The following is a 16,867-nucleotide window of genomic DNA, read 5'->3' as shown; positions in this document are numbered from 1 at the left end:
AGCAGACCGTGTAGTGTTAATCCTCGCCCCCATGGGACGAATCCAAACCTGACAAGCTTGCATGGTTGCAAGTTTGAAACGGTTTTAGGGCTTGCAAACTCCGAGGGCCCGCCGCGCTGACCAACTTGCCGCGCCGCGGGTTCGGATACCGCCGGAGGGGGAGTCGGCGTCGCCCACTTTCTCAGATTTCATTATACGGCCTTTGGCGACCCTGTTCGTAAAGTGGGCCACGGAGGGAGGCCTTGGGGAGGATTCTTGAGAAGCTAAAGTCGAGGGGGTGAGCGGAAAGGGGGAGGCCGTAGCCGAAAGCGGGGGGTCTTCAACTTTGAAAGTATGACTGCCCAGCCTCGGCTGCGGGGGGGATCCGAAGAGCATAGACCGGTATCTCAGCTGGGCGCGGCATGTGGCGAGACTACATTCATTCGTGCGGTCGACCTTGGGACGTATAGGGAAAGTTCCCCGGAGTCAAGAATCCCACGAGAGAGGGAGGAGTTCCTTTCTGCAAAACTCTCGCAACCCAGTCGCATCCGACTAGCTAGCAGCCCCACCCTCCTCCTAGTCTCACTTCTTGCCCCCATCCCTCCGCAAACCTCGCTGCTACTACCACCGCCCACCACCCTGTGGTTTCCCTGGAGAGGAATTCGAGCGGGGCTGTCGGGGCGTGATAAACAGAGGGGGCTTATGCGACTGGCTCCTGGTCTAGAGGCTGACCGGGCCAGGGGCTGTTGCAGGCTCGTCTGCCTGGGGGAGGTGTGTCTAGTGGCGGCAGGACACCTGGGGGCTGGCCCTGAGCTATACCTTTAGTAGTTCTTCTCTGGCTGTTGTGTGTTCAAAGACTCCTCCGGAGCGTTCCTAGCTGGTGCTGCACTCCTGATGGGCAACACCACCCCTGGGCAAGAGGGGCGGCTGGGATGTTAATATCCCCACCGACACTTCCAATAAGTCAATGTATGTGGCAGCGGGCGCTGTCCCCACCGGGGCTGTGCCGGGGGCTGGTCGCTGGCCGCGCGTCCAGCGTCCAAGACTGCCAAAAAAGTAGCACCAAATAAAAACAAAAAAGTGTGCAAGTGGGAGTGTTGAAGTTCTAAAGGCGTGACAATTTAGCTTTATTAAAATATTTATTTCTAGAGCCACAGCACACTAATGTTTGGAGGGCTTATTTTCGCACTATTGTTTATGTGATAGGGTTCAGATCCCAAATGAAAGAAATTTAGTAGATTCTTGAGGGTCAGTTACTTCTTTGACTGTTCTTCAGACACACACATGTAGGCTCGTTCGAAGCGGAATTTTGAGCTGAATGCGAAAATTTAAGTCCTACAAGCCTTGGTTTGCTTCAGCAAAAAATATTTCTAAAAAACTAAAACGTTAACGCCTTTAGAACTTTAATGCACTCTAAAAGTATGATGTTACACCTTTGTTTTAACCAGAACAGTTGCACACTTTATTATCAATGAAACTATCGAGGCCTCGGAATTCCTCTTTAAAGAAGTAAAATTCTCGTAATGTCGTATTCCACCCTGTTGATTCGGCCCGTGCAGTGCGCGATTCGTGCGCGCGGTTCGTGCACACGGTACGTGAGCAAAGTACGTGCCCTGCGCCCGCCACCACGCCCCGGGGAATCAATGGCAAGGCCATGGACCTCTTTAAATCGCCGCTTATAATGCATCAGTAGGGAGTCGTTGGCTGTTCGGCGCACACATGTTGCTGGCCCCGACTGAGGGGAGGGGGCGGCAGGGAGTTGGAAGGGCCATAGGAGGTACGCGACTGGCTGGTAAGAGATCGAGCGGTGGAGGTAACGGTAACCCTTTAGTAACCGCAGGCGCTGTGGTACGTGGAAGTGGCAGGCTACTTTATCCTTTCTTCTTTTTAATCTCGTTACTTTCTCTTCCTCTTTGGTTTCCGCCCTTTGTGCCTCTCTATATTAGTGGTCAAGACCGCGGCCCTGGCCGCTGCAGCCTCGCAGGTGTGTAATGGCCCGGGGCGCTGCTCATTTCACGGTGCGGCCGCAGCTCGGCAGCCCCCGGCAGGCAGGCTGCCAGCCGCTGGCAAATAATCCCGCGCTTTTGTCAGGTGACACGGGCGCCGCTGGGCCGCGATGGCTCTCGCCCTCCTGCCCCCCCCCCCCTTTTGTTACTGATTCGGCCTCGCTTTTGCTGCGCCGCCCTGCACTCCGTCAAGTTGTGGACTTTTGGTCCAGCAGACGAGCTGGCTCTGGCTGCCGCTACTCCAGCCTTGTGTCGACAGTTGAGGGGCGCTGCTCGCCGCTGCGGATGCCGAACATCTGTCTCTCACGCCAACGCCCCCTTCTTCCCCCCCTCCACTGGTCACGAATCTGACCTACATGCTGCCGGCGGGGGGAGTATTCAGGGCCCCAGCTGGGACAAGTTCACAGTTCTTTCCATCATCCGAGGCTTCATTCTTCTCTTCGCGTCCCCCCGCCCTTCCGCCGCGCCGCCAGGCCGTCAGACCTCAGCGCTAAGGCGACGTTAGCTCTCCTTTACCCCTCCCGGACCTTCTCGTCGCCCCCGCCCTCTCCCCCGCACAGCGCGTCCCTGTCCATCAGAATTCATCCCTCGTGTGGAGCCCGGCCGCCCTCGTGGCCGCCCGTTTTAAATTCATTATTAAAGTCGGCTGCCGTCGGGTGCTCCGGGGGGGCCACTGGGAAAAGATTCCTCCCCACAGCAACTGCACGAGTCTTTTTCCCTCTGCTGCTTCGTCTTTAAAAGTATCCCGAACGAAACTGCATTGATTTTAAATCGACAGCATACTCTACCCTCTTAAAAGTAATTAAAAGTGGCTATTTTGCTGGCGCTCTTCTTGCACCCTTGAGGTGGCGAGGGCGGGGCCGAATTGTAGCGGCGCCGGGGGCCGGGGGCTGCCTGCCTACGGTTTTCCTCCTCTCTGCAACTTTCTCAATAAAGTGTGCCTGCTGCAGGCGCGCTCCTGCTTCCCTCGCCCCTCCTCCCCCTCCTTCTTCCCCTCGCCCTTCCACTATCTCTCTCTGTCCCGTCGCATAAGTTACGTAACACGCGGCGCGACAGGGTTGGGCCCCTCTGCGCCCACTGTGCTTGCCACCGCGTAAGGTCAGAAACAGATCACGACTGACTTGATCCCGCGTCGTTTTCGATATCCCCCTCGCGCCCCGCCCCGAGCTGTGTGGCCCGCGGCTGCTGTGCAGCCCCCCGCGGGGTCCGCCACCGATGACAAATGTGGCTCTGTGTCTCTCTCGGTCGACTCCTCTTTCTCGCCCCGGCTTTTGGGGGCAAAGCAGGGCGTTACATATTTCATTGGGCCACGAACTTTTTGGTTTGGGTCCTTTCCTTGCTGTGCTGCTGCTGCTCACCTCCGCACCCCGCCCCGCTGCGCCATCGGAAAACTTGCGCATATTACGGGGTACTTGGTCGGGTTTATGCCCCCCTAGGGAGAGGGAGCGCCCCCGCGGCCCCCGCCATGGCTGTGGATTCTTATCCGGTCTCGTCTCGCAGTGCTAACGGAAAACTAATCTCGTCGGCCCCGACCCGTTTTCACGCTTGAGCTTTTCTCCGCGCTCTTTTACGCTGCCTTGCTATGAAAACAGATCCACGCCTCTCGTCCGATTAAAACATTTATTTTTACCGCAGACCCCCTCTTTTCTGCGAATGAGAAAGCCTCTGATGAAGCGATTTTTTTTTTCGGATGAACCGCAATATTGGCTGGCTTTGCCTGTTATGCCTTTTTTTATTTTGTAGTAAGGAACTGCGCCGCGCACTTCTCCAAATATTTGTCGCGCTTTGGAGTGTTGATTTTCAGCTGATTGTTCCGGCCGGAACGCCATGCGTTACATCTTTCAAGAGTTAATCAAGTCGGCTGGGCCTCGCTGTTTAATTAATTAGCTTGTCTGCCCCGCATTGACGCGTATGGGGCGGGCGGTGCCCCGGGCGGTGCCCCGGGCGAGGTGATGGCAGTTGTCGCGGTGCTCCCGGCATCAATCATCAGCACTCATTACTCTGCCATCAGTGAGAGTGGCGCTTCGTTATTGGGTACTTGTTGGTGTTGGCGAATGTTTGGCGTGGGCATGTTAGTCTTTAAAAGCCGTTGTTGGTGTTGTTCTTTCGAAAGTTTCCTTACTCGAAGAGCTGATTAATGTTCTTAGGAATCCATGGCTGCCTTGTGTGCCTGTGCCATCCGTAAAATATGTGCTTCGGCTTAAGGGAAAGCTTTTCATGCTAAATATCGAGAAGTTACGAATTCTATGTGGTAATGAATGAGTTTAACTCGTACAATTACTATTACTACCTACACCCCGTAACTACAGACTTCTTTTTCTCTGCCAAATTCGAACTTCCATAAATTTAGTCACGATTGCATTCGCAAGTAACATTACATTACAAATATCAAATACAGTTTTTAGAAGTTTTCTTTCACAGTGGTGTGCGTTTTCTATTGGTCCAAACACATTTCCGTGTGTCTCTTCTCGTTCTTTTCCTGCTCAAATCTTGTTCCTAATGAGAGAAAGGGGCGGGGGGAGAGAGAGTGTGTGTGTGAAAGAGAGAGAGAGAAAGAAAGAGAGAAAAAGAGAGAGGACGTCTGGCCGCGCGACCTGCATTCCAATGGCGGTGACGACTGCTACTGTGCCTTAATGACATCTCTTTCTCTCTCCCTCCCATTCAGTGCGTAATTAGCGCGAGTATCACACTCGCCGTCATGGTAGCGTGCCAGTGAGGAGGAGACATCGTTAGGAAAGTTTGATACGTTTCTTCTTTCATCGACCATTATGGAACTATCCATCTTTTTCACGACGCGTCGACTTGTGGGGGCGCCTATCCGCCCGCCACACACACATGCGCCCGCCCCCTTGGACACCGTGTGTCTGTGTCACTTCGCCACCGCAGCGCGACTTGGCCCAGTCTTCCCCAGGGCAGCCTGTCTCCCAGGACCTGACTGAGAGCCGGGTTTCGGCCTGAAGGCTCATCCTGAGAGGCCGGGTTTTGGCCTGAGGCCTCATCGACTGCTCGTTACACGCACATGCGCGCACGCACACATGCGCACACATCTACGCAAGCAGCCACTATGCACGGCTGCCTTTGCACAAACAGAAGCGCTTCCACCGGTGCTTGTGTCTGGTGCTGACCTGACCATGTTGCTGTGTCGGTGAGCTGGAAACTCGCAAAGACGGCGAGGTTGTAAATAATTTATGTCGAAATCTTTTCATCCGCTTCCTATGCTCTGGCCTTTCTCTGCCACACCAGACGTATGCTTTGTAATTTTCAAATGGTTCAGCAGGATGGCTACACGTGGCTAGACATTGTTGATCTTTGCTGCCTAGCTCGCCTGTCAAGTTTACACTTAGTCCAACAGTATAGCTTCCCACACAAGGCGTATGGTTGTTGCTAAATTATTATTATATTGTTTTCAGGTTTTTTGCTTTGTCTTTTTTTAACCCCTGGATATGTGGCCTGATGTTATGACCTGATACGCTTTTGTTGAAGGGGGTCCTCATCGTCGTTTGAGAAGCATCTCGTTTTTTTTTCTTCCGTTGCAAAAGTTGGTCGGGGTGAGCGGGGCCTGAGTAAGTAAGAAGAGGGGAGAAGCGCTTTTGATAAATAGTTAAGTTAAGCCTTGCAGAGCGTTCCTTAGGGCACACGCGACCGAGGTCTGCCTAGGATGAGGCTGCGCTAAGCCTCTGTCAAAAATATTTAAATTGCTTGGGCCCAAAGTTAGGCCATGAAAAAACGCAAACAGGCCTCCGTGTACTAGAGCAAAAGCCCCGCATGTTTCGGATGTTGACTCCTATCTCAGCACCCAAGATAAATGGCGGGCAGTTATTTGTCACATTTCCCGAAATATTTTATCGAGTAATATAATCATTGATGCATTTTCTCTAAGCTATTCGCCTAGTATTTTTCTTTAAAGCTATACCGGGTGGCCCCGTAGCACCGTTACTTCTTCTGGTTTTCCTGTCCCGAGGGCTGTCGTGCTGATGGGTTGGATACTTGCATGAGGGGCGTAATACGTCTCGGTGAGCGACGATAGGGAAGAAAGTATAAATTATGTATTTGGCAAAGAAACTCTTTAAGAAAATATTAAAAGGGAAAAATTTAATGACAAACTCGATGGCTGCACCATGTTAAACAGTCCTCTCGCCACAGATTAAGCCTCGCGTCGGGTGCAGGCGTGTTCTCTATTTCTATGCACGGCCTTCTTAGCCCAGCCGGGTAATTTGTTCCACCTACTTCGTCTTCCATTTGTCTTGTCGCGGGGATGCGCGAGGGAGGGGGGGGGGGGGGGGGCGCTTCAAGTGCAGGCGTATCGGAGTTGGGAACGCGAGCTTCCAATTTATTGCCGCAGCACGAGTGATGTCCTTTTGTTCACGGGCCGACAGGTATTTAACCTGGGCCCCACTCATCGTGCCGCGATTCACTGGCTGCTGGGACGGCGGTGGCCCCGCCGTGTTTTTCTTTGTCGCACGTGTACATCATTGGCCGATTTGCAGGGATGAAAATTATGCAGTTGGCGACGTGCCAGCCCGGGTGCGGGGGGCCAAAGCCACTCTGTCAAACACGAGCGAGTGATGCGCGCGGCTAATGGGCGCAGAGTGGGGCTAACTAGCGCCGGGCCGGGACGGCTCATCCCAATATGTGGTACGCACATTACGGCTGTATTACCGCTAAGTACCCATGTGCGCGATGATAAAAGGGGTCATGCACAAATTAAGTTATTTAAAAGAGATGCGCGGTTTCTTTTATCGGGCCGTCGCTGAGCTGGGGATTGGTAATAGGTAGTTTAGACGCTAAACATTGTAAATTCTTCGGTTACTGTCCTACGAGGACGAGACATGCCCATCCATTGCACACTACTAAGCCTTTACCTTGCAATTGAATAAAGTTCACAATTTGCTAAACGTTTGCAAATAATTTCTTTTTAGTTTGTGTGCCCTACTCGCAAAGTGCATCGTAAGTGCATGAATTCAGCGCACAAACATTGTTCACACAAACTTTGTTCTCACAAACTTTATTTCAATGGCGCCCCACCCCAGCCCCATGGGGTTGCAGCACCTCAAAGATTTATGCCATTTGCTTGTAACGCCCCATCTGGACGTTGCTGTGTGCCCCCGTCGTTATTAGGGGGCCGTTCTTTATTTAGAGCGCCATTTTCTGTTCAGAGCTGGTGGACTGAATGCATCAAGGGCAGAGAGCAACAGCTAGCTTGTCCAAACAGCCACCGCCAAGTGCTGCACGGTCCCTCCGGAGCTCCGCCGACGCCCCCCTCTGTTGCCGCGCAGAGCCGAGCGCTGGGATCAAAGGAGGCGGATGAGGCCTCCCGGGCTGGCTTAACGCCTCCGTGTTGTCGCTGAAATATGCAACAGAAGGGGGCGGGGCTGCGAAAGAGCTTGGAGGGCAATGATTACTCCGACTGCGCTCTTAGCTGCGTCTGCAAGGATGAAAATAAAAAGTGGGGCACAGAGTGTGGAGACACGTGTTTTCAATTGCAGTCATGTGATATGCAAACCGATTTCAGAAGGGAAATCGAGTGCATTGTGGTTTTACTGGTCTCGTCTGTTTCTTAATCCAGCCTGTTGTTTTTCTTATGTTGCAGATCACTCCGACAAACTAATGCCCAACGAAAACAACAACACTAGTCTGAAGAATAACAACAGTAGCAACAACAACCACAATGCCCAAATCAAGACTAGCATGAAGAACGGCCACAGCAACGTCAGCGCCCACTGTCAAGGTAGCAATCTAACTAGCAACAACAACTCAAAGACGTCCAACGGTACCAATGGCACCTGCAACAGCAGCAGCAGCAGTTGCAGCAGCAGCACCAGCTCGACCAGTAGTGGGAACAGCAAGAGGTTTTGCAACGGTGGCTCGGCGGCGGGACTGGGCAGCATCCTCCCCGAGCAGAGGCGGCTGGTCGACGTCACCAGGGACAAGCCCGTCAAAGTCACCGTCCGAGTCGTCGTCCCCACCCGGGACCACCCCAAGGTGAGTTGCGCCGCGCTCGATTCCGCCCGGACGTTGTACCGAGTAAAGCTGAGCCGTCCAGTAAACTAGATGATTAATGCTGCTTCCCCGACCGCCCCAACCCCTCGCTTGTCGGGATTTGGCGACTGTCTCCTCTCTTCTCTCACAGCGTTTTGCGCGATAGAACCCAACGGAATATGTACTGATCGAATAATTTGTCTTGGTTAATCGAAAATCAGCAGTGGTAGAAGTTGGTTGCTCGTCAGAACAGAGACCTTAGCTACGGTCAAAGTTTGAAACGCAAGTTTCAAACCGGTTCAGACTGTATCGCTCTGGCTGGCTATGGCATGACATGACATGCCCCGGCCGCGATTCCAGCATTAGCTAAAAGGGTAAACATCCTATCAGCGCGTAGTTTGCACTCCCATTCCCTCGACAAAGCATTTCAAAACCCAGAGAAAAATTGCAAATCCACTTGCCTGTTCCGTGCCAGAGCCGTGTGGGAATGAGCGCAGCAGAGCTGCTGCGGTCAGGCTGCGTCCGCGACGCACGGCCACCTCTGTCGTCTCCGTCGGGCCGGTGCGGCCGGTGCTGTCGCGGCGGGGCCGAAGCGTGTCCCTTATCCGCACGCGACCCTCCCGGCTGCATTGTGGGAGAGGATTCACGTCTGCTTCAGGCGCACTCCACAGGGCGGCCATCGGAGCGCGCGGGCGTGAAGCTGCGCGGGGGGCGTGGCGGGGCGTGGCGGGGCGGGGCGCGGCGGGACGTGGCGGCACTGGAGGGCCGCTGGGCCGGTGGTTGGGCGGCAGGGCGGGCTTGGCACGCAAGTCGTGGGAATTGGATGCCACCTCATGCGGAAAGTCGTAAAATCGTGCTTTGCCTTGGAATCGATTTTTACCTGGCTGGTTGAAGTTAAAGCCTCGCTGCCGGGGAGTGATGGAGGCGGCGAATTCTCGCTCCCATTCTCTCCGCCTCTCTTTCTCTTGTGAATTGTGAATACCCGCGAGCGGTGTAGCGGAGCATACGGGCGGCACCGAGCCACCGCTGCCTCGGGGTGGCGTGCTCGCGACACAACCGGGATCTGATTTGCGAAATCCCAAGCACCAGCACACGGAGCGACTATTATTCACACACGCGATGTAAACAATTTGGTATGTTATCTTTTTACTTTCCCCGTCAATGGTATAAGCCATGTTCGAAAACGAAGTACTACCAGGCTTCTGTATGAGGAGCAACAAATTAACAAAAACTTGCTCGATTGTGCCTGATTGCACAGAATAGAGTCGTAGTTAAGAAGAACTGAAGTGCTTTATTCTTGAGATTTTGCGGCTACTGCGTTGAAAATATTCGTCACAATTGAGTCATTTGCCAAACCAAATTTTTATCACATGGATTTGGTCTCGATGGCGCACACATGACTGCACAAGTCGTGCGTGGCCCCCGCGGGGTACGGGTGAGGTGAGACCGGGCGGGCTGGGCGGGGTCGGGCCCAGGCCACTGTCGAACCGTGCGCGGCATGTTCCTCGCAGGCTGCTCGCTCGCCCGCCCTGCTCCCCGCTGATGAGATTCGCCCTACCGTGTGCGCCGGGGGGAGATGAAGAGAAAGAGAGAGCGAGAGAGGGGGGGGGCGGGGGAAGCTAATTACCCGTTTTCTCCCTCGTTGGCCACGGGCCCACCGGGCCGGGCCCACCGCAGCACCGCGACTCGCCGAAAACACCAGACCGTCTGCTGGCAGCGCGAGATGACTCTTTTGTCTTGAGTGAGAGGGCGGGAAACTTTGAACGCCGGCGCTTTGATGCGATGGAAAGGGGGCAAGCGGGTGGTGAGGTGCGTGTGGTTGTGTGCGTGTGCGTGCGTGTGTTCGTAACTGATTTCGTGTGAGTGGCTCCAGGGTACGGCAGTAACGCAGCCCGGAAAAAAAAGGTGGTCGTATGTTGGGGAGGTGGAAGTGAATCAGCGACTCTGCTCCCTAATGGACGTCGGGGCTGGTCGTCGAGCGGCAGGGCGTCGTCCACGGCGCGGGGGACACTGCCAACAAGAGGGCCCATCCATCATTCGAAAGTCGTCCAAGCAAATGTATGTAATGTGTGCGGAAAGGGCTGTTGTACACACCACGCGCGACAAAATATTTCATATTTGAACGTTTTATATTTTTGGAAGTATCCAGGTGGAAGTGGTATGTCTCCTCAGTGCGCTGCCTGATGCCGGTCTTGTCCTCGTTAGTGTTGCCTAATGGGCTTCCACTCCACGGGCGGGGCGCGCGCTGCGGCTGATGCCTTGGGGGAACACCGCGTCCGGCTGAATGTGTGGGGGATGTGTGTGTGCAAGGGGGAAAAGGGTTGGGGGCATGAATTTATGAAAGACACTTTTCTGCAAACGCGTACAGCAGGAGGGGTGGGGGGAGAGGAAGGTTATGAAGTTCGTATAATAAATGGACGGTCCATGTCCAGAAGTAAAACGGACGTCGAGCCGACGTGTCAGTCGTGGAACGTGGAGACCATGTCGTTCGTGCTTGCGTGCCGCTCCGCTCGACGCGCGGTGTGGTCGCTGGCGTGTCTCACTCCCTGCACCCTCACGCACCGTACCTGACGGAAATAAAAAGAAAAAAAATATGCTGGCCGCAGAAATCGTGCGCCCGCTGCTGCTGCGCCGTGATTTCCGATTGCGCTGACCTGGTGGGAAGGAGGGCGCTGCGGGCATGGGCCGGGCGGGCGGCGGCGGCGGGTGCGTCGAGGCTTGTGGGCGACGGGTGTGAAGTTTATGCTCTCCCCCTCCCCTACTTGTAATCCCTCATCCCCCCGACCGACCGACCGACCGACGACCGCATGAGCAGCGCCAGCAAAAAGACCTCCTTGACCCGCTGTTCTCATGAAGACGTCTGCCAAAGTAAACGAAGCGGGGCCCCGCACACCGCACGTGACTCTGCCCCACCACTAGCGCCCCCTCCTCCATCTCCCCATCTTCTCCTTTTGCCATCCCTCTTTCCCTTCACTCCGAGGGGTGCCCAACTCGAAAAAATCGTGTACACCAGATTACCAAAAAGCGACGATTACCAAGGATTACCAGAGATTACCGAAGATTACCGAGGGTTACCTATGATTACCAAGGGTTTCCGAAGATTACCATTGACAAAAGATTACCAAAGATTGCCATTGATTACCACAGATTACCAGTGATTACCAAAGATTACCAGTGATTACCAAAGATTACCAGTGATTCCCAAAGATTACCAGTGATTACCAGAAATTACCAGTGATTACCAAAGATTACCAGTGATTACCAAAGATTTCCAGGAATTCCCGATTACCAAGGATTACCGGCGATTACCAAGGATTACTGGCGATCACCAAGGATTACCGGTGATTACCAGGGATTACCTACTCTGTGTACACCTGATTACCTCAGTTGGGCACCCCTCGCTTCACTCATTGCGACCGCCATATCTTTATCCTATTGTTCTTGTATTTCCTCCCCATCCGTCACGACGGCTCGCGCCCCTCCCCTCCCGGTCGGTACCGGCCGAGGCCGAGGCGGCGGGTGTCTCTCTATCCTCCGCCGCGGGGCTGGGCCGGGGCCACACTATTCTATCCGAGATGATTTGTGGAGACAGCGGCCCTTCATGCGGTTGCGGCGTAAATCAAGCTCCGCAATGCAGGCCAGGCGTCACTGAAAGAGTCGAGCGACACGATCAGTTCGCAGCGTACTGCCACTTGCTACTCGAAAGGTGTGGACTTTGTTCCTGCTCCAACGAAAACGTAATTCACTAGCGATACGTGAAACTGTCTTTACATCACTGTTTTTTGTTTTGCAATGATCATCGCAATTTCTTGGCAATGAAGACGCCTTCATTGCCACTGGGTCGGCAATGAAGCGCATTTTTGCCAATGACCCATTTCCAAACGGAGTTCATTGCCAAAAATGTGCTTCATTCACAGTTAAAGTCTTACGAAGCAAAATGCCAAATGCTTCGTACCTACGAAGGATTTTCTCCTTACGAAGCGTCCAAATCCTTCGTATTACAAAGGATTTGGCATTTTTCTTCGTAAGACTTTAACAGTGTTGCTGACCCAGTGGCAATGAAGGCGTTTTCATTGCCATGAAATTGCGATGATCATTGCAAAACAAAAAACAGTGATCCTGTCTCTTAAACAAGATTATACGTCACTTTTCAAATATCATCAGTAAATTTACGCTCGGGCTTAGGTGCGGACGGAATATGTAAAGTCCACGTCTTATGAAAAGATTGCAGCTCGACAAGGGAAAAGAAAATTTCGGAAAATGACTCATTTTTTTTCTCCGGCGCGTGTAAGCAAAGGCGTGAAATGGCGCCGCGCGCTGGCGGAGGGCAGGAAAGGGAGGCATATTGCCCGCCGCCGGGCATACAAAGGGTCATGGTGTGTCTCTGTAGGCGCGCGGGATCTAATAACGTGTTGAGTTTGGGCTGTAAAGGGCTATGTGCACCAGGGCCGCCAGGGCCCGCCCGCCCTCGATTTGCGCGCGTCACTTCTCGTGCCCTCGTTTTCCCGCTCCCGGTCTCTCTCTCTCTCTCTCTCTCTCTCTCTCTCTCTCTCTCTCTCTTCCATATTATTATACGGCTCTGCTAGCTCCGTGTCCCCTCCAGTGTTATATTCGCAGCAATGCCCCCCGCCGCTGGCTGTGCTCGGCTGCGTGCGAGTGGACACGCCCTGCACCCTTCCCTCCCTCCTCCTTTCTCTCACTCTTTCTCTCCATCCCAGAAATGTCCGCGGCGAGAGAGAGAGGGAGAGGGGGGGGGAGTATGGACGAGTGGGCTTGGCTGGTAGGTATTTTACGGACGCGCCTGGCCCGGCGTGACGAGTCTGCATGGTCGTGTCAGGCGGAATTAGAGGGGGAAAAGGGGGAGGGGGAGGGCGAGCAAGAGCATAGCCTAGCTGTGCGTAAAGAAAAAATTTCCCCTCTTTCTCTCTCTCTCCCTGATATCCGCGCCTGTTTGTCACGAAATCCTTTCCCCCGGCCGCTGCACGCCGGCCCACCCGCCGTGTGTGATATTTGAACCATTTTTTACACGAACCGGGCGGGGCGCTTTTTTCGCACGTCCCCGCCGTTGCTGCCACCGTCACTTTTACTCCGTTCTCTTGCTCGCTTGATGTTATGATTCGCATTCCCACCGTCGTCGCGCAATTTCGCTCGTCATTTTCGCAGCCTGTGACGACGGCTGCCTGCTTAGACAATTATGAAATCCTCAGTCCGCACACCATCTTCGTGTTTCTCTTGTGTGTTCGGAATGGCCATCAGCATTTTATGTTGGGCGGTCCTATCCGACCCATTCCTACTTTTGTAGCTACATCGCCAGTCAAAAGTTTGTCGGTTTACTTTGTAGTCTAACTTTTAGCGTAGGGATATTCTTTTTTACAATTACAATCCTCAGGTCGCCCTGAGTGCTTCTACGGAAACTCACGGTACCGTTTGGTTTCCCAATCCTCCAAAAGTCGCTAAGACCGTAGGCCATAAGCTTTCTTTTGCTCAAAGTAAACAATAAGGCAAGCAATTTGTTTGAACTCTTGTAATTTCTTGTTCACGCGACCTCATGAGTGCAGCAAGAAAGAAGAAGTTCTCGGTGTTGGCAGATCATCACCCGGCAGAAGCAGCAAGGTCAAATCTGTTATCCTCGTTGACGGCTTTTCCTCTCGTCTCCTTCCCCTAGGCCGTCGGCTCCTCGCGCCCCCTGACCGCCTTCAGCCCCCTCCAACACAAACAAAAAGCCCCCAGCTGGTAGCGCTCGGGGCGGGGGAGGGGTAGGAGTGGGGGAGTTTGTTCCTGATGGGGATCGCTCCAAACGAGAGGGAAGGGCTGCTGGTCCTCACCCCCTTCCCCCCTCACTACCCCGGGTGGCTCCGGGCGCACCGACTTTGGCGCGGGTCAAACAGAGGGGCGCTGTCTCGCGATGCGCGCTCCCAGCCCCGCGCAGCAAGCGGAACTGGGGCGGCCCGAGTGAGCAGTCTAGTCGGTATCGGAATGCTTGTGCGGCCAGCGGAACGGCTTGAGAGGTCCTGGCATCGCAACGCACCGTCATGATTTCCGTGATGTTCACTGTAAAAAACCTACGAAGTTCTGACTTTTGCAAGTTACGGAGAAAAGTAGATGCTTCGTATTCCAAGCAATTGGTTTGCGAAGTGTTGAAAAGATTCTTAGCAAACTAGGAATGATCCTGCTTACTAATTTATAAAGCAGCAACTGCATAGAGCTTTTAGTGCCAGAGCAAGAAACGTGCGACTAAAGCTGGAGACTCTAAACTATCCACGAGAAATGAACTCAGCTTTCTTTATTGGCTTTCGTTTTTGTAAATTGCAAACTGTTGAGAGAAGCAGAGTTCTCATGCCAGTCACAGGCTTCCTCTCTTGGCCCCTTGCAGTGCTCACAGGCGCACACACGAGGGGGCGCGTGCCGGACACGAGGGCCTCAGTAAGGGGAGGAGTCCGCGCGGGGCCTCGGCAAAGGGGGCCCTGCGGGGGCAATATGATCTCCCCTGCCCGGCCGGCGTAAGGGCGCACGCACGACTGGACAGACTGTCGGTTTCACATTTGAAACAAGAAAGAAAATATCTCTACTAGCATGAGTTTATTTTTAATTATTTTTATAAAGCATGCGCCATAATTAGAAAAAGGCGCACAATTCTCTGCGCGCTGCTGTTCATTCATACTCTGCAGCCCGCCCCCTCGCTCTGCGCAGATTGCTCAATACTTCCGCTCCTCGCCTCACCCAGTGGTGGAGGGGGGCTGCAGACGGGCGGGGCTGCTGAAAGGACAGCGGCGTTGGCCATTATTGGTTTCGGTATGGTTTCTGGTCAGTGAGGTGCGACCGAGAGCCGGGAGGGCGCGGCGGGGGCAGCGCTCGGCTGGGAGTGGCGAGTGTGAGCCGTACACACATGGAACCCGCGCTACCCCCTCCTCGGAATCGGGCAATAATGCCCCGACTGGCTGACCGCTTCACTGAAACCTGACCGGGCGGCCAGCGGGGGGTAGAGTAGCAGCACGGTGGGAGAGGGACTGCTGGCAAGGGCAGGCAGGCAGTGTGGGGGGAACTGAAAGCCGGACCATACTCTGCAGCTCGGCTAAAGCCTAATAATCTGAAGTCTGCGCTGCACGAACCCCTCTCCCGCTCTCTGGCCCCACCCTTAGCCCTCGTCTCCCTGCCATATTCCCTCGCCTAGCACCTTTCGCTGACGCTCACGCCCATTAGTTGTTGTCTTCTTTGTTTTTCCTTGAGGGCGAGACGGTGATGTTCCGCTACCCTTCTACTCTGCACTCGGTCTCGATTTGGTTCTTATAATGACGCGCTGAGTCGGTGCAGCTGCGCTCGCCCGTCTCGTGTCGCCATCCCCGACCGGATTATGATTCGAGTCGAGATAACCACGAGGGGCCGAGGGGGTGTTGAGAGGGGTAGGGGGGAGGGGCGCTCGCTTGGGATTCATGAATTTGACTCACAGTGTTGAAGAGGACGAAGAGGAAGGGGGTGGCGGCGACGACGGAGGGCGGCGGGTGAGGGCGGCGGGTTGACGTGAGGTTCGTCACCCCCTACCCGTCCCCCCAGCCAGCAGCGGTCCGCACGTGCGCCCAGGACTCATTTCCAGGCCTTGCTCGAGTCGTCGCAGAATCCTTTCGCACGAACATCTTCATCGTCATCTCTCTCTCTCCGTTTCTCTCTCTCTCCGTCTCACTTTCTCCTGCTGCTGCCGCTGCTCCGGTGCGGTGGCAGCAGCAGCTCATTCAGGAAGGAGGAGCTCGGGACGGGGCGGCGCGACACGTCTTCCGGAAGGAATAATATTATTATTGTTAGTCCCGCCCTGTGCTGGTGCCGCCCCTCGCGCATGCCTTGCGAGGCCCAGGGGCCGCCTGGCCTGGCCGGCCAAGATTGGGGATGGGGGGGGCGGCTCTGCTCCTCGCGGCTCTCTCCCTCTGCCTCCAACGCCTTTGGTTGCGCTCTGCCGTGCCCGTGTGCTCCGTGTGTGTATATGCGTACATGTTATTTCGACGTGGTGAACTACAAAGAGGCTCGCTGCTCTCAGTGCTCTCTCTCTGTATGGTCCCTGGCGGCGGCTTTTGACCCTCAGACGGTGCCCCCCCATCCCTCGCTCCACACGCAAACTTGGTGTGCACATCAGGAAAGGCGACTATTCTGTATCGTAGTTTCATAAGGAAAATAAATATTCCTTCTGATGTTGTTTTTTCGTTGTCACGTCATTATTATATTAACTCAAAAAAGTGGCCGTCTTATATATTACGGTCCTGCCTCTTATTGAGATGCAGCCGGTGCATCAAGTAGTCGGCTGTGGAGCGGGGCTGGTGACGCGGACGTGTCCGGGAGAGAGGGAGAGGGAGGGGGGACACGACCTCATCGCCGCTGGGCAAACTCTAGCGTGACGCGTGCTAACGGTGCCGCTCCAAATACACGCCAGCTATAAACCCTTTTTTCCGCTCCTTTTTTTCTTCACTCACTCCCATTTTAGGTGCATTTTTTGCTATTCAGGTGATGTGCGTGGCCCCATGCGCATCACATACCCCCCCCCCCCCCCCGCCCCTTTTCCTCCCAACCCTGCCCCCGCAACACGCTCTTTTCCGTTTGTTTTTAATTTCCCAATCCCCAAACTTTCCTATCTTTCCCGTCTCTCTAGGTAGGTGTACGTGTGTGTGTGTGTATGTGTGTGTGTGTGTGTGTGTCTACGTGCGTCCGCGGTGGGGCGTGCGTAAAATGGAATGTCCCGGTTTGCGGCGTGTAACATTACGCGGACCATGCTCCGTGGCGGACGCTCTCCCGGTCGTAAAAAGCCGACTAGCGGTGTACTTGCAATTTAAAAGACATGCTCTGCGTGTATGAATTTTCATTCCGGCCGCCGCTGCCTTCTCTGTGCGGGTGTTTTCCTCCACGCGAAAAATTAAACACGT

The 16,867-nt window shown here is 54.3% G+C and overlaps 1 protein-coding gene across 7 annotated transcripts in view; it reads left to right on the top strand.

The window, feature by feature from the left end:
• LOC113208117 (KH domain-containing, RNA-binding, signal transduction-associated protein 2-like) overlaps positions 1–16,867 on the top strand; it is a 231,155-nt gene that overhangs the window by 195,534 nt on the left and 18,754 nt on the right. For all 7 annotated transcript variants that reach the window (XM_052274282.1, XM_052274260.1, XM_052274268.1 and 4 more), the window contains one exon: positions 7,576–7,967. In XM_052274282.1, the coding sequence (XP_052130242.1) occupies positions 7,576–7,967 (392 nt within the window). The remainder of the gene's footprint in view (positions 1–7,575; positions 7,968–16,867) is intronic.

This window comes from Frankliniella occidentalis, unplaced genomic scaffold, assembly GCF_000697945.3.
Source record: "Frankliniella occidentalis isolate FOCC.00 unplaced genomic scaffold, Focc_3.1 Scaffold8, whole genome shotgun sequence".
NCBI classification, from domain to species: domain Eukaryota; kingdom Metazoa; phylum Arthropoda; class Insecta; order Thysanoptera; family Thripidae; genus Frankliniella; species Frankliniella occidentalis.
Note: the sequence above shows the minus strand (reverse complement) of the source record. Positions and strands in the feature narration are given on the sequence as shown.